Raw genomic sequence first — 21970 nt, 5'->3', positions numbered from 1 at the left:
GGATCCTCAGTTTAGGGTGTTACACTCCCATGTATGGGGCTGCAGGAGCCTCAAGAGAAGCTGGGGAGGTGTTAATGCAATCATGTCTCTCTTCAGTAGGCAGGAATAATTCTTCATTTCAGAAGAATTCTGTGGAGGTGACCATGAGCACCTGGTCAGTACGTGGGCCTTGCTTTGCTAGTCCAGTGAACACCTGGCTGAGGCTGCAGGCCCATCCTGTTGTTCAATGCCTGCCAGAGTCCCCAGGGACGTGTGCACACAGAAGAGAGTAGGGATTATCACATCGTTCTGCAGGGATGACAAGAGGAAGGGCTTTCTCTTGTAACCCTTTGATCTTGGTTTTAGCAAGGTACAAATGCGCCAACTTTGATTTGCAGCTGCTTCCCTGAACAGCCTTCCTCATCACCGTACAACTGTTTGCTGTGGAAGGTTGCTACAAACGACAGTGTAAATCCTGGTTATCAGGAAGCCTGTTAAATTCAAACTCTTGATAAAACTAACTCGTTTTCTTGTCTTCTGCAATGTGTTGTCATAGCTGCCACCTAGTGCTGATGCTGATGTGTGCACAGGTGAATGCCTCAAAATCGGCCCTGTAGAAAGAGGAAGTAATAAACAAAGAAGCCAAAATGGCTCAAAAGGCCATAGTTAGTCTCCATATAAAATAATTCATCATCAAAAATCGTTAGTATCAAGGTTTGGCTTCATGATTGCTAAATTACTTCCTTATTTGCTCCTGTTTCCATAGAAATCGTGGAGTACTTCTGGGATGTGAGGCTGTAACGTGTTGCAGCACACCTGCTTATCAAAGCTGAAAAGTACTTTTCTACTACTTCTCTACTACTTCTACTATTTTTCTACTTTGACCAGATTGTTGCAAGGGAAGAGAGGTGTAAGTGTGTACATCACACTTGTAACGCTACTAAATGCATGGAATCATGGAATGGTTTGGGTTGGAAGGGACCTTAAAGACCATCTCATTCCAACACCTCCCTTTGATGGGCTGACTCCTTCCACTACCCAGCTTGCTCAGAGCCCCATCCAACCTGGCCTGGAACACTTCCAGGGATGGGGCAGCCACAGCTTCTCTGGGCAACCTGTGCCAGGGCCTCAGCACCCTCACAGGGAAGAATTTCTTCCCAATGTCCATTCTAAACCTGCTCTCTGTCAGTGTGAAGCCATTCCCCCTTGTCCCATCACTCCAGGCCCTTGTCGACAGCCTCTCTCCTTCTTTTGTAGGTTCCCTTTAGGTACTTTAGGAGAGCTTCAATTAGGTTATCCTGACTGTGATCCAAATAATAATAGAGGTTGGACAGCACTTGTTTCATGTTCTGGGTGAAATTTTGTGGCTGGATTTCCATCACAAAGGTTGTAGTCAAGTCCTGGCATTATTGGGAACTTCCTTTTGTAACGTTTTGTTTGTGTGTATATATGACCAGTGCCTGAGGCTGCACTGGTGCTGCATTTAAGGGAGGATGGTGTAATACTCCATTGATGAGTAAATTGAGCAAATACCTTTTAATCCCAGGCTTCCCAGTCTGGTTTAGGCAGCTTTTCCTTTAGCTGGATTTAGATCAAATGCTGTTTTCCCTCATGTATTTCACCAGCAATGGCCTGTCCTGAAGGCCAGGTGTACCAGCAGTGTGGGACACCATGCAACCAGACATGCCGGTCCCTGTCCTACCCAGAAGAGGACTGTGAGCAGCTCTGCCTGGAGGGCTGCTACTGTCCCCCTGGGCACTACCTGGATGAGCACGAGCAGTGCGTGCCCAAGTCCCAGTGCTCCTGCTACTATGATGGGGAGATCTTCCAGCCAGAGGATGTCTTCTCGGATCATTACTCCATGTGGTAAGTGCAATGTTCGTAACCCTTCCCTACACCCCTCACTCCAATTTTTTGGATGGCTTGAGTTGTTAACTGGGTCAGTTCCTGTGCATCCACTGAAACTAGTTTAAGAAAAGGCAAGATTTTGCCTCCAACAAACCAAATGGGGAGTTTTGCTGTTGCATCTCTCTCCACTTAATTTCAAATGCCACCTTACTCAGAATTACTCTGTATTAGGCCCTGTTCCATGAACAGTTCCTGCCAGTTAGAAATGGAGCTTAATTACTGACAATATGTACTTTGTGGGCTTTTAAAATGTCACTTTAATGTACTGTGATACACTTCTTAACTGTTAAAACCTAATTACCTCTTGTCAAAGATACAAGTATTAAAAAGCATTTCTAATTGTTAAATTGAGTAGCAGTACACTTGGAGTGGGAATGCAATTGGTGGGCAAGCCCAGTTTTGGGAACAGCGTTTTCTCCTTTTCCTCTCTACCACAAAAATCCCAAGTTTCAGGAACTAGGTGGTCCCTTACCTCTTTCCACAGCAAAGCTGGCTATTGTCTTGCCCGGCTTTATCCCTGTGCAGCTGCACTGGATCTAGCAGGACAGGGCCAGTAGGCAGCTGGATTGCCATGCCACTGTATCCCATCAACTCCCTTAAGGAAAGTTTGCCTTTAACGTTGACAGACACAGTGGACGGAGAGCAACGGCTCAGCCCCAGTGAGGTGTAGTTTTGTATTCTGACAAGTTCCCTGTTGACTGAAAATCAGTGTGGGTGAAAGCTAAATGCCATTTCATTAAATATAAGCTCTGTTTGTTTTTCTTAGCTATTGTGAGAATGGATTCATGCACTGCAGTACAAACAGAGCTCCTGGTGCCTTCCTGGCTGATGTTTTTGCTGATGAGAGGCCATCTCCCAGAAGTTAGTATGCCTTAAAAAATTAATATTTTACTTTGACTTTTTTTTTCTCTTCAGTCTCTTGGTAGTGTAGATTGGAGAAGAAGTTCCAGAGTTTGCAACAGCTGTGATACTGTGAGACTTTTTATATTTTTTTCTATGGGATAGAAACAAAAGGGTTGTGTGGGAGGGTGCAGGGCTCATTGAATCTCACCTCTCAAAATTATAATTAGCCACTGCAGTCTCTCTTGAGCTGAAGAGGTTAAAGGATGCCTTGGCAGTGATCTGAGATCCCCAGTTGCTATTTGAGGATCACAAGACATCAGTAACTCATCAGCTTTATGCCTGCTGCTTCTCACTAATGGGATGCAGACTCTCTTTTCTGGTGCAAATGAGGCTTTTTGTGGCCTGAAGGTTACATTGCTGCCAGGTTCCCAGTGTGCTTTCCAGCCAGCAGGAATCTCCATGAAACCTCCTGGAGACTGACAGCTGCCACGTTTCCCATCAGTAGACAGGTTTATCAAATATTTGACTGTGAGGCGTGCACGGGAACACTTCCAGCATCTAATTGGGGCTTGCAGCATTGGAGAAAGGCCGGAAGTGCTCTGGGATCTTTTGGGGTTTCCCACTGATGGAGCTTATGGGATTGCCATGGGATAGGGGGGTTTGAGACTGGATGCATCTCAGAGGGGACAGGGCTAGTGTAGCTTTGGGAAGGCCTGGGAATATCCAGGAGTTGGACTTGGTGATCCTTGCGGGTGCCTTCCAACTCAGGATAAGCTATGATCCCTATGGGAACACCAGTAGAGCCAAACACGGTGTCTTCCATGGCACACTGACAAATGCACCTGTACATGGGGTCTGGAGGAAATTTGTGGTTGATATTAGCCTGTGCCTTGGAGACAAAGGGTTATTGTTTGTCTTTGCACCTTCTAAGGATAAACCACCTGCTAGTGGAAAACACTGTAAATCCCTCTGTAGGTACAGGGCAGTGACCTGCTTAATGTTGCTTGCTAGGACACCAGTGACAGTGTCACTGGTTGGGTCACCTGTTCTTCAGGTGAAGCCTTCCAAGTGAATATCTCACCAAACTCTTCCCTTAATGCTCCTAAGACGTACTTTTCCTGATATTAGTATGTCAAAGCTGACAAAACCTCAGAGAGGCATATTGCTAGTACCACTTGAAATAATATCCTAGAGCTTCTTGGGACCCTCTGATCTCTCAGATCCTGAAGTCTCAGAGTTTGTATTTAAACTCAGGGCAGTTATGGGAAATGGGTCTAACTAGAATAATATACAATGCTGTTGCTTCTCAGAATATGAATTTTCTGACTTTGTACAGTGCCTACAGGTGTTTGCATAGCCCCAGAGCAGTCTGGAATTGCACTTGTATGTTTAGTGCAGCTTTTTTGTGTCAGAATTAAATACCTGCTTTCACGGCAGCCTGAGGTCACTCTGGGAGGTAGGGGCTGCTTTCTTTGCCATATCATGTGTAGTGGTGTTGCTCCAGGCTATATTCTAAATTTTCTAATCAAAATCTTGATCCCCTTTTTGGAAAAATACTATGCCAACAATACTTGAGTTCTAATTGCAATTTCTGTAAACTAATGTCTTTAAAGTAAAAAGGAGCTTGACATGCAGAGTCCCCATGGAAAAAATTATCTGTCCTGCCAACAACCCACGAGCAGAAGGAGTGGAATGTACCAAGACCTGCCAGAACTATGACTTGGAGTGCATCAGCCATGGCTGCGTATCTGGATGCCTCTGTCCAAAAGGGATGGTAAGCAGGTTTCAATACAGCAGGGAGAAGCAGGTCCTCTTTGCTTTCTTGCCTTCATTCTGTCCTACCAACAGTCTTCTTGCAGCTTGGGAATAAGTGGTTGTGAAGTATTGACTGTCAAGCTGTGGCTGGCTTAAAGAATGTGTATTAGTATATCTTCATTGAAGTTGAACTTTAGCTCGTAAAAATAATTCATAATCAAAATTCCAAAGCCTGATTTGAAGATGAGTTTATGTTTTCCTTCAGCTCTGCTCTTAAACCCCTCCTCAGTCTTGCTGAACTTTCTCAGAGACAGAAGTACACAGATGCCCATATTCAGGTTGATCAGAGGAATGGAGCACTTCTCCAAAAAAAGGCTGAGAGAATTGGGATTGTTCAGCCTGGAGAAGGGAAGGCTTTGGGGTGACCTCAGTGTGGCCTGAAGGGGGCCCACAGGAAAGATGGAGAGAGACTCTTGACAAGGGCCTGGAGTGACAGGACAAGGGGCAGTGGCTTCACACTGCCAGAGAGCAGGTTTAGATTGGGTATGAAGTAAGAAGTCTTTACTTGTGAGGGTGGGGAGGCCCTGGCACAGGTTGCCCAGAGAAGCTGTGGCTGCCCCATCCCGGGAGTGTCCAAGGCCAGGTTGGATGGGGCTCTGAGCAACCTGGTTTAGTGGAAGGTGTCCCTGCCCATGGCAGGAGGGTTGGAATGAGATGATCTTTAAGGTCCCTTCCAACCCAAACCATTCTGGGATTCTCTGATCCAGCCACCCTTCCTGCTGATACTGGTTCCTCCTTGTCAAGTCTCCATCTCTCCAGGTGCCTTCCTGTAGGTTGTATCAAATTGAAGGCTCTCTGTGAGAAGGAACGTGAGACATGAAACTTGCTAAGATGATGCCAGAGTGTGTCTTGGAATTGCAGGTGGTGTACTAAGCACACTTTTCTTCCCCCCCCCCCCCCCCCCCCCCCCCGCGAAAAGAGGCTTTCTGGAGTCCAGGGTTATTTCCCACTGTAACCCTCAAATTTCATCATTATTTTAAGTGTTTTCTACCCCCAAATTCCATCAATTATCTTACTAGAAAAACAGCTCCCCCGAGTTCTCATTAGACAGTAATTTCTAGTATTAATATAAACATATTTTGAACATTGCTACTGTATTTTGCTGATAAACACACATTTATATAAATAGATTCTACTCCAGAATAAAATGCCAGCTCTAGACAAAAGCCCAGGCTTGTGAAATGTCTTGGAGGTGAAAAAGACAGAACAGAATCTGAAGTCACCCATAAATTTCCACTGCTATTTTAAAAATGAAGTGTTGCTTCTTTTCATATTTCAGTCTATAAATGTCTGTCCTTTAACTGAAAAATATTCCTAAATAATAGTGAGATAAGAAAACTTAGAAAAGCTTGTGTACTTGTAAAATTCCAAGAGCCCAAGGGTGAACAGGTTTTTCTTTGCATCTAACATTCAGACCTTTGATTTGGTGAAGGAGCTTGAGATTTTTGGTTTCAGTTCTGGGATATGGTAATAGTACACTTTTGACATAATTGTGGAAAACCAACTATGATAACCACTCCACAGGAAAAAACCTCACAGTAATTAACCTTCATGTTTGCTACAGTATTTCATATTCTTTTTCAGTAAGTTGAAACAAACAATTGTTTCATAAAATTGTTGGCACCAGAGCAGTCTTTGGCCTTTTGGAATTGGAAACTCCAGCTGACTTTGCAGTGGTGTGAAATACACCCCTGAATTCAACAAGGTGGTTTGTCAGGTTTTGGATTGTAGGATCAGGCTCAGTAATTTTTGAAAACTACTAGTAAAATAAGTTCTCTCTCCACTAGATGACAGTATGGTTTAATCTTCACTAAACTCAGCCTGGAATTACTTGTTCTGCTTCGCTTCTGGCAGAGAGTAAAAATCACAAGATGCACCAAAGCCACGACAGGAGAAGCCCATGTAGAGATGATCTTGTAGCCACTGCCATGCAAAGACAAGATCAAGCCCAGTCTCCCTTCAGGTGTGTCCCCTTTGCCCAGTGTTTGATTCCTGGCTCCACAGGAACCTGCCAGCTCATTGTCAAAGAGCAGTTTCCTCCTCCTCACCCAATGGGATGAGGTTTGGGAGTGCCTTTTTTTCTTATTTCTGCACTCTGCAATGAGGCTTTGTGCTTCCCCACTAGAGAAGGATTTGGGATGGTGACCAGGATCTCCTTTCCATCCTGTCCTTTTCTAACACAGACTCTGGGAACACAGGCAAAGCTCTGCGAAGTCAAATCAAAGTCTGTGTTTTCCAGGCTTATACCAACAGAGGTGAGCAATAAAGGGACTGGAAAAAGGAATAACCATTTTACTGGTCAGTCTCCCTTATTGGTGTTCTGTAATCCTGCCTAATTTACAAGAACTCACAGAGGTGAGCTGCTGTTTGCAGGAAGGTCTGTGGGGAGTAACAGATTACTCAACATGTGTTCCCATAAATATTAGCACATATCATCATTCTGGGAGAAATTGTACCTTCTTACTGAAGATTTGTTTTTTCTTTTGTGGTACAGTAGCACATGAAAGTTATCAATGTTCATGGATAACTTATTAGCTTGAAGACAAAACCTAATTTCTTTCAACTGAAAAACAAGTTGTCCAGTTCATCTTGACTTAGTATTTTACATTGTTTTGAGTTCTAGCAAATAAAAATGTTCAATATGTCATAAAAATAATTTTTCTTCTTCTGTCTTTGATTATCTGGAAGGTGGGAAATTCTCAATACTTGTCACCCTTTTGCAGAGCAGAAAAGAGAAATCATAACATATGTGCAGAAGTGTGGGGAAAAATATGCTTTCTCAGATTAGTTTACTGCACTTCAGGTTTTTCCCATTGGAAAATATTAATAAATATACAAATGGAGTGTTGAGCACCTTTCTGGGGAAAGAGAGGAGAAGAACAATCAGAGAGCACAAAATCCAGACACTCCAAAAGTAGAAAATTAGTTTCTTTCCATTCCCAGTGACTGACACAAAATTAAGGTTTAAAATTTAAATGAAATATTTTATTGCATTCTGACTGCTGAAATAAAACTATTTCTAAAACTTTGATACGTTAGTAGAAAAAGGAAAAAAAATACAAACCCTAAACATCTTAACCAGGAAAGTTTGGAAGATTGTTTTGTCTGCTTGCTAACTGTTTTCAACTGAAATTTGCCAGACTATTTTGATTTCTCTGTTGTATATTTTTCAGTGTGGGCTTATCCGATATTACAATATCTTCATGAGGAGGTGGGCATGTCAAATAAATATCAGAGCCATACAGCTAGCATAAGAAAGAGAAGTCAGGTGTAGACCAGCACATTTTGATGTCCTAACATGTTTTTGACTTGTCTTTGTTTGCACTGTAAGGGTGAGAGGCTGTTTTAGTTAAAGGAAACATTTATGAAAGAAATTGTTCCCTGTGAGGGTGCTGAGGCCCTGGCACAGGTTGCCCAGAGAAGCTGTGGATGCCCCACCCCTGGGAGTGTCCAAGGCCAGGTTGGATGGGGCTCTGAGACACCTGGTCTGGTGGAAGGTGTCCCTCTTCATGGAGCTGGATGATCTTTAAGGTCCCTTCTACTCCAAACCAGTCTCTTATTCTAAAGCCTGTTAGCTATTGGGTTCTAATCTGACCCACTTCCTTTACTTAATGCCGCATTCCTTTATACCTTTGGCTGACTTTCCACTGAAATCCACAGGTGTGCCAGGTGGAACAGAGCCATGTCTGAGCTTCCCTTGACAGAGGGATACTCATCAAATTGTGTTGACCAAGAGAGTTCAAAGTTTAGGCTCATTGAGTTGGATTTCAGGACCACAGAATCTCCTGACTTGGAGGGGACCCAGAAGGATCATCCAGCCCAGCTCCTGGCCCTGCAGACACCCCAACAATCCCACCCTGTGCATCCCTGAGAGCATCCAAACACTCCTGGAGCTCTGGCAGCCTTGGGGCCGTGCCCATTCCCTGGGGAGCCTGTTCAGTGCCCCACCACCCTCTGGGGGAACAAAACTTCCGAAAATCCAACTTAACTCCTCCCCTGACACAGCTCCAGCCGTTCCCTCAGGTCCTGTCCCTGGTCACACAGAGCAGAGAGCAGTGCCTGCCCCTCCGCTTCCCCAGGTGAGGAAGCTGCAGAACTGCTGTGGGCTCTGACCTCAGTCTCCTCCAGCCTAACAGACCAAGGGCCCTCAGCCACTCCTCATGTGGCTTCCCCTCCAGGCCCTTCACCATCTTTGTAACCTCCTTTGGACACTCTCTAACAGCTTTAGATTGTTATATTGTGCTTCCCAAAACTGCCTCCAGGACTCAAGGTGAGGTTGCACCAGCGCAGAGCAGAATGGACAATCACCTCTTATGAGTGTGGATAAGGAGAGTCTTAAAGGTTCTGAAACCTGTAAATTGTCCTTCCTTTTTCAAGATTTTTTAAGGTTTAGCAATTAATAAGACAGAGCAAGGAAATGATGGACATTTCTGTTTGATCCCCAAGTAATGGGAGAATCCTTAGCTGTTAGCCAACCACTTGTAATCCTAAGGGCATTTAATGGTGCAAACAGCAGCTGTTTTCATTACAAACCTATGTCTTTTCATGGTTGCCTCCCCAGTGCTGCTGCCTCCTGTCATCTCAAGCACTCAGGGCTGCTAAATCTCCTGTATTAACTGCAGTCTATTGATGGATCGAGAGACTTCCACAGAAAATCCAGCTGCTTGTGAATAGTGCTCCTGGCCTTGTAGTGTACCACATGGTCCTTGTAGTGCAGCATGGCATCAGGCTGCCACATGTGCCCCAGCTTTTGGATGGGGTGTTAACAGGCCCAGTGGATTGTGTGTTACTGATAACAAAATCATAATTCATTGGGTTTTGCAGAGAAAATGATTGTTCTTCTGGTCAAAGTCTGCTTTGGGTTTTTATGTCCTGCTTGCTGAATCTCACCCACCCACTCTGGTGTTCAGACAAGGTGCTCTTCCCTCTTTAGTGGTAGATTAGCAGCTGTTGCTCTAATTGTGATAGAAATACAGATACCAATTTATACCAGTTTTTAGGGAGCAAGGAGAAGAGGTTCTAATTCTCCTTTTACTGACCAGATGTCTAATCCCAAGTTTTGTATCCAGAGGCAAGCCCTCAAGTGTATTGTGAACTGTTTTGCTGAACACTGCAAAAATTGAGAAATGTAGCCACGAGTGTGAGGTCATGTTCCTGCTTTTTTCCTAAATGCCACCAGAAAGGAAGGAAAGAAGGTATTAAACTCTTCTTTCTGGTCTTCTCTGGATTGTTTTCTCACCATCCTTTGTAAAGGTGAAGGCAGAGCTGCCGCTCCATTATCTAGAAAAGCATTTCTTTGTTTCCATCTTGCTTCTATGGAAGCGATTTTATTTGGCATAATGCAGCTCTCCATAAGCCACAGTACACATGGAGCTGTGTATGAAGGAAGGGTCTCTGGGCTGTGAAATCTTTTTTTATGAGTTGCTCCATGTGGCAGTTCTAGGTCCCCATAGGAAAAGGCAAAGCTGTTCTTCTTTATTAACCTGGCATTCAGACTACATTGATCTCACTGGCCCATATTTAATGGTAAAAAAGAAACTATTTTAATGATTTTGCAGAGAGAGTTTAAAGTGGGAAGGTGATATTTTGTGACTTTTGAATGAGAAGAAGGGGAAGGGCTCTCCATTTAGGTATTCCATGAAACAAGAGCCAAACCTATCCTGGCTTTGCCAGAACTGCTATTGAGTGAAAAGTCAGCACAGCCAGCTTTGGTTGTGTTTGATTCTCTAAAACTGGGGGTCTTCAAAATGGAAAGTAATCACAGAAAAAGAAAACAGAAAAGGAATGGAAAAACGGAATAGTCTAAAGGCATTACTTGTTTTACTTTGGTTGTAGCTTTTTGGTTTGTTTTTGTTTCTTTTTTTTGTTTAAGTGGGACAAATGATTTGTTGTCATACAAACTCAGATCAGAAGGGTGAAACTGAAAATATGGGTAGAACATAATGTCCTACTTCCCAGCAACAGGGCCTGCTGCAGAGAGAGCAGAATAATACCTCAAGTGGACTGATATTTATCCTGTCTTCCAGGAAATAAATAGGGATTTGAAAGAAAATGAGTGATTACTGCAATTTTCAGAGGCGAGTTGATAGAGGATTGGCTTCGTTAAGGGGCTGTTGTCTGTAGCAACAGCACCTGCATTTGCACGTGGGTAGGTCAGGTGCTGTGTCTTCTGGTCTCCTCCTCAGTGTTCCTATTCCCATTTTTAGTCCATCTAGGCCCTTTGCCTGCTTTTCTAGTAGGCCCTTTCCCAGTTTGTTGTGTGTGAGAAGCTATTCACCTATAATATGCTCTCCATATTCAGGTTAGCCTGGTTTTATCCTCACTGCATCCTGAACCTTCTCATTGTGATGTTCTGCTATAATGTCATCTATTCTCCCAGCAGCTCGAGATGGTGGGAGCAAGCTGTGATTTGTGTACCCATAAGACTGTGATTTATGTACCTACAGCTCTATTTTTGTTAATGGGTAAAAGTATTAGTAGTACTGTACCTTTCTTACCTTGGATAGCCTTCATCCTTTCTTTTATTCTTTTCAACCTTTTATTTTTCACCCACACATTCTGTGCTTGCTCCTGGCTGCTTGCTCACCCTGCATATGGCCATGTACCAACAGCCCCGTGTGGTGACAAATTATATTTTCTGCTTAGGTGCGACATGAAAACAAATGTGTTGCTCCTGAGAGGTGCCCGTGCTTCCACAATGGAAGAGAATATTCCAAGGGAGAGACAGTGACTAAGGACTGCAACACCTGGTGAGCCACTGGAAGGGTGTTTTTCTCTTTAGGGGGCCTGCTGGGTTTCTGGTAACACCAAATATTGCCTGCTTAACAGATCTGTTTTATAGAAAGCCAGTTTTTGCAGTGTAGTATGCACAGACAGCACATTCCCTTTGCATGTTGCACAAAGATCCAACAAAATTCCTTGCAATGTCTGGCAACCTCTACCTGGTGCCCTACAAATAGTTGTGTGTCTGTGCAACTCCTCTGTAGGCACTAGATAGGGGATTTTGCAACACAAGATAACAATTTAGGATCTATATGCTTTGGGGTGGGAGCAATGGAGCCTGGGCTTTGTCACTAGGCTTTGCTGTCATGTTTCCCTTTTTTTTGGGCTGTCTGAGGCCCTTCAAATCAGCCCTTTTCAGCCAGAAGGGGTGTGATGCACCAGCTGTAATATGATAGGAGGTTTTTAGGCAAATGATAAAGAACTAGGAAGAGACAGGGTCGACCTCTTATATCTCAAAAGAGTGCTGTGTCCATTGATACGTTAAAAAAAGATGAAAACAGATGGAAAACTTGTACTTTCTCAGAAGAATAAAGTAAGTGCTCTGTGTCTTTCACCCTTATCCTGCTGTCTTTCTCCCTTACCCTGTTTGGTTGCTGAAAAAGGATTTATAGGTTCAAAAGGGAGTTCTAGGCTGCTCAGTTTGCATGGAGGGAAGCCCTCAGCACAGCCTTTGGTAAACTACAGTGGGCCACTCTTGGCTTCTCCTGCACAGCAGTTTGGCTGCACTGGAGGGGCTTTGCTTTCCATGTGTTTGTGGGGAGAATGGTGGTCCTTTCCTTCAGAGATCCATGAGTCCAGGATGTAGGACCTTCAGCCACCAACAGTGTGAAAATTCTGGGGGTTTTTTGAACTCAGACTTGAGAATATGTCATGCATTCTACCCAAAATATCCCTGCCCAGCTCTGTGGCAAGCCCACGAGCAATGTTTGTCATCCTCTGTATGACTGGGTGGAGCTGGGTCAGAGGAATCAGCACCGCTGGAGAGTCCAGGGGTTGACTTTGGTTGGTACATTGATCTTTGAATAACAGTGATTTTCAAGTTTTGCATTTTTTAACTAGTGGGAGCGCTCCTAACTAGTGTAAGTTAGTCTTGGATTAAGGTTTTATATGGAAATACTGACCTCCCAGTGTTTCGTTTCATTTCCTTCCTTTGCAGCTACATATAACATTGTGAATCCATGTACTGTAATTAAACCTGGGGAAAAATAGGCTTGAAAAGATGGAGAAGTTGATGTTTTTGTCTAGATACATATTCTATAACCTGCTTACATTGCCTGTAGGTAAAAGTGACTCAGCTGAAAAACAGGCACCATGAAAATTTTATTGAAACAAGAAGAGTACAGTGTAAAACCCTTCAGTGTTGAGAAATTTGCAAGATTCCTCACAATAACCATGATCAGACTTTTTATTTTCAATCATTCTTATAATATTTGATCTTAAAATAATCATAACCATGTTGCTTCATTCTTGTAGCTGCCCACGTAATTCTGGCAGTGCCACTGTAAATGATATTTCCTCAAATATATAGAATTACCGTCAATATCAGGGTTGAGGAAATGTTAGAAATCAGGCTTTTTCTCACTGATATAAAGTTCTTCCTCACATTTTAGGTGTTTTTTATGAATTTGAAAGTAAAATTGGAAATAAGGTCCCTTCAAAAAATGTCACCAGGGCTTTTTTGAACTATGTGACTTTGAAAAGTTTCCTGATAGTTCTCAGCAAATATCAAGTCAAATGTCATTTAGAAAGTGATATAGGAAATTACTATTGCTTTGAGAATTAATAAGGATTGCGAGTCTGCGTTTTGGAGGTTGAGATCTTCCTTTTCTTTTGTTTCTGCTTTTTGTACTGCTGTTGCAGGAGTTCTCATTCTCACTTGTTCTTAGCCAGATGTGAACACCTGCAAAGGCAATATATGAACCAGAGGTGTCAGATTTGGCGTTTGCATCCGACTTGACATATGGGAGACCCTAATTCATGAACAACGGAATGTCTCCAAGCCTAAGCCAGTGGCAAACCTTCTGTTATGCAATGTATTGGGAATTCAATGTGGAGTGCAATGAAAATTTTGGAGTCACACTTGTGGAGCAGTGCACAGCAGAAATTTGCTAATCTGAATTTAACTACCCCACGTACCTTATGATCTGTCCATGCACGTATTTACAAAATCTTGCTCTTGTCTAACTGCTAGCAGAGAATTCATAGAGGAGAGGGGGCAATAGGTTTCATGCTACTGAAATTTCATTCTTTGAAGAAAATGTCTTGCATGATATTTATTAGAATGTGAAATGTTGTTGTCAGAGAACTCAGTTCAGTGCCCGGTTTTTCCTTTGGGTAGCAATTTCATCTTGGGAAAATACTTCAAGTTTTTTATCCTTGAGTTTTTATGTCTGTAAAGCATGGGTAGAATTCCTCTTTCCCTGCCCTCACAGAGCTTGATTAGAAAATTCCTGGGGCAGTGATGATGTCCCTCTGCATTCATGGAGCATTTAGTGGATGAATGTTTTGCCATCCTGCAGGCATAGACTGCTTATTAATTATTAAATTATTATTATTAGATATTGTGTCAAATGGTATTCTAAGTCTCCACTGATTTTGGTTTTTATTGTATTTGCTCAGTCTTTTGCTAGTTAGCAAATCAATTTATTTCACTGATCAAAAGCCTGTGGATGTCAAGGGAAAGCTCCCCTTTCATACCTGCAGCTTCTGTATCGAGGCTGTGGTTCTCCAGGATACCTCTGGAAAAGGGCAATAGTGGTGGATGCTCTGTTTTGCTGAAAGGGTACTTGGAGCAGAGCAGCATATCCTAAATAAAATTCTAGTATAAAAGAATACTCCAGCAGGCTCTGTCCTGACCTATTTTGTAACAGGGAAATTCAAACCACGAAGAGTCCTACATGCAGCTTGTAAGAAACAGAGAAACACATCCCTTATTCATTTAATCTTCATGCACTGTCTGGATTTATACACCCACTGCTAACATATGCTAATTTATGCTAATGAGAGAGTATCTTATCTGGTGGTAGAAAGCTCCTAGAGGCAGAGACTGTAGCACTTTCACGTTGCCTAAAGCACTTTGCCTTCTCTTGCTCGTTATTTACATTGAGATAAGGACAACTGTCACTGCCTCCTTTTCTCTGTTACAGCATGTGCCAGGGCAGGAAGTGGGAGTGCACCAAAAATCTGTGTGATGGCACCTGCACTGCTATTGGTACAGCTCATTACTTGACATTTGATGGACTGAAATACAAGTTTCCAGGAAACTGCCAATATGTGTTAGCTCAGGTAAGAGCGTGTCAAATGCTAAAGCTGCCTGATCATATGAAAAGAGTTTTGCACCAGGTGAGAAGCCCAGTGTTTGGATAAATCACAGTAAAGTATTTCTAATTACTTAGCCAGATGTATTGTAGAGGAGAATAGAGCTTATTAATGTCTTTGGAGATGAGACAAGTGTCTTGAGAACTTTGAAGAGTGTGTTGTGTTCTGTAGAAATCAGGCTGCCACGTGTCCAGCTGGTTGTCGTGAACCTTATGAGAGCACCTCGGTACAGAGAGGAGCTGTCTGAATCTCATCTCTAAAACGGAATTGTGGATATCCATAAATCAACTTTTCCTCCTTTTGTTTTTTTATCCTGGAGTGGTAGCTTGCTGTCTGGCTGAGTGAGACAGGGAATGCTCAGTGAACCTTCCCTAAATGCCCCCAGAGCACAGGCTCAGCTCGTTCCCTTCCGCATGGTCCATGTTCTGTTCCATGTTCTGTTCCATGCACCACCTGCTTGGAGTCCACTGACAATATCCATTTTCCTCACAGCAAGGAGGAAAGGGGGATAAAGGTAGAGCACACTAAACTCAACTTTTGATTTGTGGAAGCAGCCAAAATTTGGAGTTAACTAAGATAAAGGCTTGTCTACATGCAAAGTGTCATGTATTTAGAGATGTCTGTGCAAACAAGGATTTATCTGAAAATTTGGTCTAGAACTAGATGGGTTCACTGCTGATGGATAACAACAATATTCTGCAGTTACAGTGTGATGTGTTTCTTGGGTGAGCTACTATTTTCCCCACAGAGTCCTCATGAGGCACAGTCCTCCTTGCAGCTCTCCTTAGGCAGGAAGGTGTGATCAACCTGCGTCTGCCTTGATCTTTGAAATATGCTCCCACCTTGCTGCCAGCTGGATTACTTTGAGGAGTGATTGCTCTGCCACTAGTGAGAGCTCTGTGTAAAGGTCTTAAGGGCAGCAGTACCATACACTACTACAAAACTACTAAAAATGGAATTTAGATCTGTTTTTCTTAAATGACAGACACAAAGAACTCCACACAGGGCCTTTTCCTTAAAAGGTGTGTACTGAAAAAATTGAACACAACCAAAAAAAAAAAGAATCTAAGAGATATGAGTTATCATAGAAATGTAGCATGAAGTCTTCAAGGACCTCAGAAATACTGGATTTAAAAGAAAATCAATACATTAAGCTATCTGTGTATTCAGATATACACTGTGCCCATCATACATCTTTAATATCACAGGTACTGTAGTATTGTGGCTTCTCCCTTCCAAAGAATACTCTCCAAATTATGCATGTGTGTGTCACTGGCAGAGTGTGCCTCACTCTTTAAGGGATGGACCACATGAGTATCAGTGCTAAGCACAAACTAAATGAATATGGGAACACTTGGCATGCCAATATATATCATATTGGCCACAGATTACACACTGTTGATTGAAGTTTCTTTTTTCTCTGTGTTTTTCCCTGTATGTGTTTTTCAAATACTCTACATTACTGACTCATTTATTTTTTTATCTGATAGGATTTCTGCAAGGGTGACTCTGGAACGTTCCAGATACTCATTTTAAATGAAGGCTGTGGCTTCACTGGAGAAAAGTGCACCAAGAGGGTTGTCATTATGTACGAAGGAGGGGAAATAGAGCTGTTTAATGGAAACGTATGTACTCTTTTTTCTTTCTTTCCTATTTTTTTGGGAAAAGAATTTCAGATTGTTCAGTAAAATGAGGCATGAATGACCTCACACTCAGGGGTTCTTGATCATAAAATGAACAGATTAGCAGGATTATATTTATCCATTTTGCTTCCAGAGGTAAAATGCTGTTTTGGTATTTCTGCTTGATGCCAACCAGTTTATCTCAGATAATCATAGAGTGGTTTGTGTTGGAAGGGACCTGAAAGATTACCTAGTTCTACTCCCCTGCCATGGGCAGGGATGCCTTCCACTATCCACTATCCCAGGTTGCTCAGAGCCCCATCCAGCCTGGCCTGGAACACTTCCAGGGATGGGACAGTCACAGCTTCTCTGGGCAACCTGTGCCAGGGCCTCACCACCCTCACAGGGAATGATTTCTTCCCAATATCCCATCTAAACCTGCCCTTTGTCAGTGTGAGGCCATTGCCCCTCATCCTGTCACTCCAGGCCCTTGTCAGTAGTCTCTGCCCAGTTCTTTTGTAGTGCCTTTAGCTACTAGAAGGCTGCAATAAGGTCACCCTGGAGCCTTCTCTTCAGGCTGAACAATCCCCACTCTTTCAGTCCATTTTCATGGCAGAGCTACTCCAGCCCTCTGAGCATCTTGGTGGCCTCCTCTGGACTCATTCCAACAACTCCATGTCCTTCATATATTGGGGGTCCCAGACTCTTTCTAAACATGGCTTGTCAAAGCCTGTTTCCAGCAACATGAAGTGCAAGGAAGGGCTAAGAAATGACTGACCCATGGCTAGTAAAACACCAGAGCTGATTTAGCAATCTGAAGGACTGAGCACACATGCACAACAAAAAAAAGTCACAGCTCAAACAAGCTGATACTGAAATGTCAGCTGTCTTTTTCTCTGTTAAATTGCTAGATGGACTATCCACATGACTCTATTCTTCTTTTTCCTTCCTTTTCCTGCTAACAAACATGGAAGAATTGACCAAGAATCACTTCCACCTTCCATGCCCCTTCCCACCTGGAAATGAGCTTTCCAGAGGGCAGAGTTCAGCCCTTTGCCTTGAGCACTGCAACAATTCAGGCTGTCTGTGAGCTCAACCATTGCAGAGCTGCAGTGGATTATTGTTTCAATTGCTCCCTTTTCAGAAGTCTTGTGCTTTGAGCTGGCATGTGGACCAGAGATTTGCAAGAATGTTCCCAGTGAAAGTCAAACACTCTACATTTGCCTTGTTTTGGGTTAAGAGATAAAGCTGTACCAGGTTTGGAATTGCCTGTGAATTGTCCCTGACCTTGGCAGGAGCACAAAAACATGACCTTTATTAAAGGTGTCTGTGCAGTGCACCTTGACAGCATAGGATCCATGCAGGCCTTTGGGTGCTGCAGGAATGAACACAAGGCATATTGGTTGTCCAATTCTTTATTTTTATGCTACACAAGTCCCCTGCCTGGGTGAGGGTGAGTAGCAGTGCAGGGATCATTCCATTGAGCTGGACTTTGTCTGAAAGCTTCTTTAGGTGACAGATTTTCAGAAAAGCTGTGATTCCCTTTGGACATGTAGGAAAGGACCAGAAGAAAACAGCAGATGATGTAGGCATCCAGCAGCTCCAGCATCCGAGGGTGTTTAGTTCCTGAGGGAGCCTGTCCTTGCAAGAGCTAGATCTGTATTACACCAAATGACCCTGAGTGAATTTCTAGCTTTTTAGAGAGTTTAAGCCTCAATGTAATAATACCTAGAGCAGGTTTGCTTAGAAATAACAAGAGCCAAAAGAGGGATTTAGGAAAAACAACTGATATGAAGACTCCTAGGCAAAATCCCATTCAGTGGTGACTTTTTACACTCTTTTTCCGTAAGAATCCTTAGAAGCAAGCAGAAGAATCGGGTATTTTTTTGGCCATTAAAATGTTTCCAATTAACATTGTTTTAAGATGATATGTTTTGAGAACAGCTTCTACTTTTAGGTAAATGGGGTAAATTTGAAGTATCTGCATGTTACAGTTCTGGCTGACATTTAAAAAAAAATGAAATAATTTTTGCTTTTCTGAAACAAATCTGCAGGTTTGCAAGGTCAAAAGTTTATGACTTCATGGTTGGGCAAAAAGCCTCCATAAACATAAAAATTCTGTAATTTAGGTCAACCTCCAAGCTCAACTTTGTCCTCTTCTCTTTTTTGGAACCCTCTGAATTTGGAAAGACAAAGGCTGTTCTAGAATTTTAAGTGGTCAAGTGACTATACTGTGTAGTAATGCGGTGGGCATAGGAGGAGGTTAAAAAGCTTTCAGTCTCCAAAATATCTGTTAATATCTTCCCTAAAGACATTGAAGGCCTTCTTTAGGAGATCCGTGGAAGATATGAACTGTCTTCTCTGGGATAAATGTTTCTGATGATAACTCAGAGATGAAAAGAATTGAATTAACAGTGCTGAGCTCTTACTGAATTGAGCAAGAAAGAATAGTGGGATAAGGAAATATTTTGTCTTTAAAGTAGGGGAGTGGGTGAATGGTTTCTGGGCTCTCCTTTCTCCCCTACTTTAATTGTTATTTGTACTGACTGAAAGTTTTCATCTGCCTCTTCCACAACTAAGCAGTTAATGCATTAATGGTGCTGAAAGTAACAGCCATGCCAGACTTTTCTTTCCAAATGTGGTTAATAATCCTATTAGAGTTCCCATTGAAAGGGGATTATGGTGTGAAAGAGAGCATTTTAAATTAATCTCTTAAATTCTTAGTAGCTGGAGGCGGTGAATTTGAAGCCAGATGGAAAAAGAAAGAGGCACACAGGGGAAGGGAAAGTGATGGGAAAAAATGAATAGACACTGAAAGGAATCTCTCTGGATTTTTCTTGGTGGTGTAGTTGGTTGGGAAGAAGGTCCTTCCCGACTCCAGAATCAGACTCTGGTCTTTCAGGGGCCACTGATACTGTGTGGTTCTCCCAGTTCCCATTACACTTGAACCAGAAGGATAGAATTGTTAAGTTTCCTAAAAAGCTGAAATAAAAAAAGCCCAAACCAATGTGTAATTATTCAGTGAACTAGTGACCAATACTAAACTTGTAATTAATTGAGTATACAATTTTCTGATAAAAAAAGATAATTGTCTTTATCAGCCCTGCTTCATCTGTTGGCATCTGTGTGTTATACCCTGGGACCACATTCAAAAACTTTGGAAATGGGATGAAATTGAAATACTGTACTTGAATCCCAAGTTTCTGGTTTTCTCTGGAGCATCTGGATAGCGTATGGAAACTCTCTGGAGAACAGCATGTTTGGAAGCACCTGTTAACGTGTCCCACTGGGAAAATCACCTACCTTAAATAATAATAATAGAGACTGCTGATAGCACAATGTGCTTCTCTCATTCAGGTAAACATCAGGGTACCTCCTAGGGGTGAAAATGAAAATTTAGATGTCATCAAGTCTGGCCGTTATTACATCATTTTACTGGGCAAAAGCATCAGTGTGACCTGGGACCTGGCCATGGGAGTCTCTGTTACCTTAAAAGGCAATTTCAAAGTAAGTGTTTTTTGCTTTACTTCTTATTCTCACTAAAGAATGCACTTAACCTGTCCCTGGGGAACAGCTTTTTTTTTTTTTTAATGTAGATTTCCACGGAATATTAGGCACTTGCTTGAAAATTGAGGGGTTGTTTGGTAATACTGCAGGACTGCCTTATTTTCCTGGTAGTTCAACTATAAGGGGCAAGTCCTGGGTCATTGGAGATGAGCTATGACAGAAGGGATGGGTGGTGTGGGGCCTCAGAATAAGCATGCCTTGAGTGATTTCTTCTGCATTCAAGAAAAGCAGTGTAAAGAGCCAGATTTACTGGTGATGGGGATAGAACAGCGATCTCCAAAAATGAAATGGGATTGTAGGGACACACTCCAAACAGAGCCACCAGGCAGTGCTGATTAGAGCAGTCCTGCTTTCTGGAGCCCTTGGAGACAGCATGGTCCTGCTTTCACCACAGCCAGAGTGGGAATGGGAGCGACACATTCTCTGGGAGAAGACTGTATCTGTCTTAGTGGGCTTGGCAAGGCTGTGGGTAATTCAGTTTTTAAACCTCATGGCATTAAAGCACCAGGCTAAAAAGAATTCTTGACAAAACCCTAAGCCGGCCTACAGATGTAAGATTAATGCTTTCTGTGTTTCTTTCCCTGCAAGGATCGAGTGTGTGGTCTGTGTGGAAATTTTGATGGAATCCAAAACAATGATTTGACCAGCAGCAGTGAACATCTTGAAGTAGATCCAGTTGACTTTGGGAATTCTTGGAAAGTTAATTCCCTCTGTGCTGATGTTGCAAAGGTGATTGTGAATGAACTGTGAAAACTAATTAGTGTGGGTTACAGTATCACTGAAGAGTGGACAAAGAGCTTTGAAAGGATTAAAATAAGTAGAAATTAACTTCTTTCCCCATGTTTTTGCCAAATAATATTATTTCTTGAAATCTGGTAAAAGGTCAATTAACTTATGAAAAGCTTGTGTGCTGCCTGGCTTCAGAGGAATGTTAAAACAGCCAATATTTATGATAGAGGCTGTTCCTAGAGTTATCCAGCCCAGATGCTTGAAATCCAGGTATCACTGGAAATCTCATTTTAGAGTTGAATCTTAAAAAACTAAGTGTAATTTTCAGTCAGGGGGAGTTCAGATAAAAATTTCATTTTTCCCTATTCAGATTTCTAGATCCCAAATCTTAGTCTGTCCATTACAAACCATGGAATGCACAGGTTAATTTCTTTATATGTGATTCTCTCTCTTTTTTTTTCTTTCTTTTTTTTTTTTTTTTTTTTTTTTTTTTTTTTTAGTAAAGAGCATTCGGTTGTTATTTTCCAGTTGGAAAGGCTTGGACAGAAAAAGCAGGATACAGGAGGGGATGGGAAAACCTTATTGCCATCTATCATGGTGTCTGAATTTTGGGGAAGGTGCCTGCTTTCTGAAAGTGTTATCTATGTCCTAGTACATGGGATGCTAATTATATTACACATGAAAGTCTACTTCCAGTTTTCCAAACACAGAGTTTTGAAAGAATGAAATTGAATAATAAATTTGTACGTAGCTGACAAATAAAGCCCAAAGAATTTCCAAGTGAAATGTGCAAGGAAACACATTGAAAACAACTTGTTTTGACATTTGTAAAACAAAGCATTTCATTCAGCTGATGCTTTTTTTTCTCCTTGAAAATTTATCTAAATGATCAGGGACAGGAGGGTGGAGAGAGCCTTTTTTAGGACTTTTCTTACAAGATTTAAATTACCAGAAAAATACATTGAAGCATTTATTCTTGATCACATGAAATCTTTTAGGTTAGTTTGCTAATTATGTGCAAGTGTGACATAGCCACAGTATTACCTTGCTGAATGTCACTTTTTTTCATTTGACTTGATTGCAGTGCAGGAAAAAGTTGCAGTACTGAGGAGTGAGGCCACAGGGTAAGACTGAGAAGGAGCAGCTTCTCATTTCAGGCACAGGACAGGACCTGCAGGGTGCTGCTGTATTAAACTTCATGTCAGTACTAGTGGTCCTTTCTCTTAGATAAATTAAATGGGAGGAGGGAAGATTACTGAGCTGTTCTGACTCAGCAGCAGCCTTGGGTATTGTCTGCTGAAGTCTGATCATACTTTTAAGTCCGGTGGACCTTCCAAGGAGTTGTGGATGATCATTTGTCAGGATGGGTGTTTGGTGCAGTGGGTCTTCCTGTCATCAGAATGCCT

The 21970-nt window shown here is 42.3% G+C and overlaps 1 protein-coding gene across 1 annotated transcript in view; it reads left to right on the top strand.

Annotated features, from left to right (window-relative positions):
• VWF (von Willebrand factor) overlaps window positions 1-21970 on the top strand; it is a 123618-nt gene that overhangs the window by 40235 nt on the left and 61413 nt on the right. Inside the window, exons 16-23 of the mRNA XM_010410249.4 lie at window positions 1605-1845; window positions 2654-2748; window positions 4344-4504; window positions 11191-11294; window positions 14475-14613; window positions 16137-16271; window positions 19626-19775; window positions 20424-20564. Coding sequence (XP_010408551.4) covers window positions 1605-1845; window positions 2654-2748; window positions 4344-4504; window positions 11191-11294; window positions 14475-14613; window positions 16137-16271; window positions 19626-19775; window positions 20424-20564 — 1166 coding nt within the window. The remainder of the gene's footprint in view (window positions 1-1604; window positions 1846-2653; window positions 2749-4343; window positions 4505-11190; window positions 11295-14474; window positions 14614-16136; window positions 16272-19625; window positions 19776-20423; window positions 20565-21970) is intronic.

Source organism: Corvus cornix, chromosome 1A, assembly GCF_000738735.6.
Source record: "Corvus cornix cornix isolate S_Up_H32 chromosome 1A, ASM73873v5, whole genome shotgun sequence".
In the NCBI taxonomy this organism is placed as follows: Eukaryota; Metazoa; Chordata; class Aves; order Passeriformes; family Corvidae; genus Corvus; species Corvus cornix.
The sequence above is the reverse complement of the archived record's forward strand: the minus strand, read 5'-3'. Positions and strand labels throughout refer to the sequence as shown.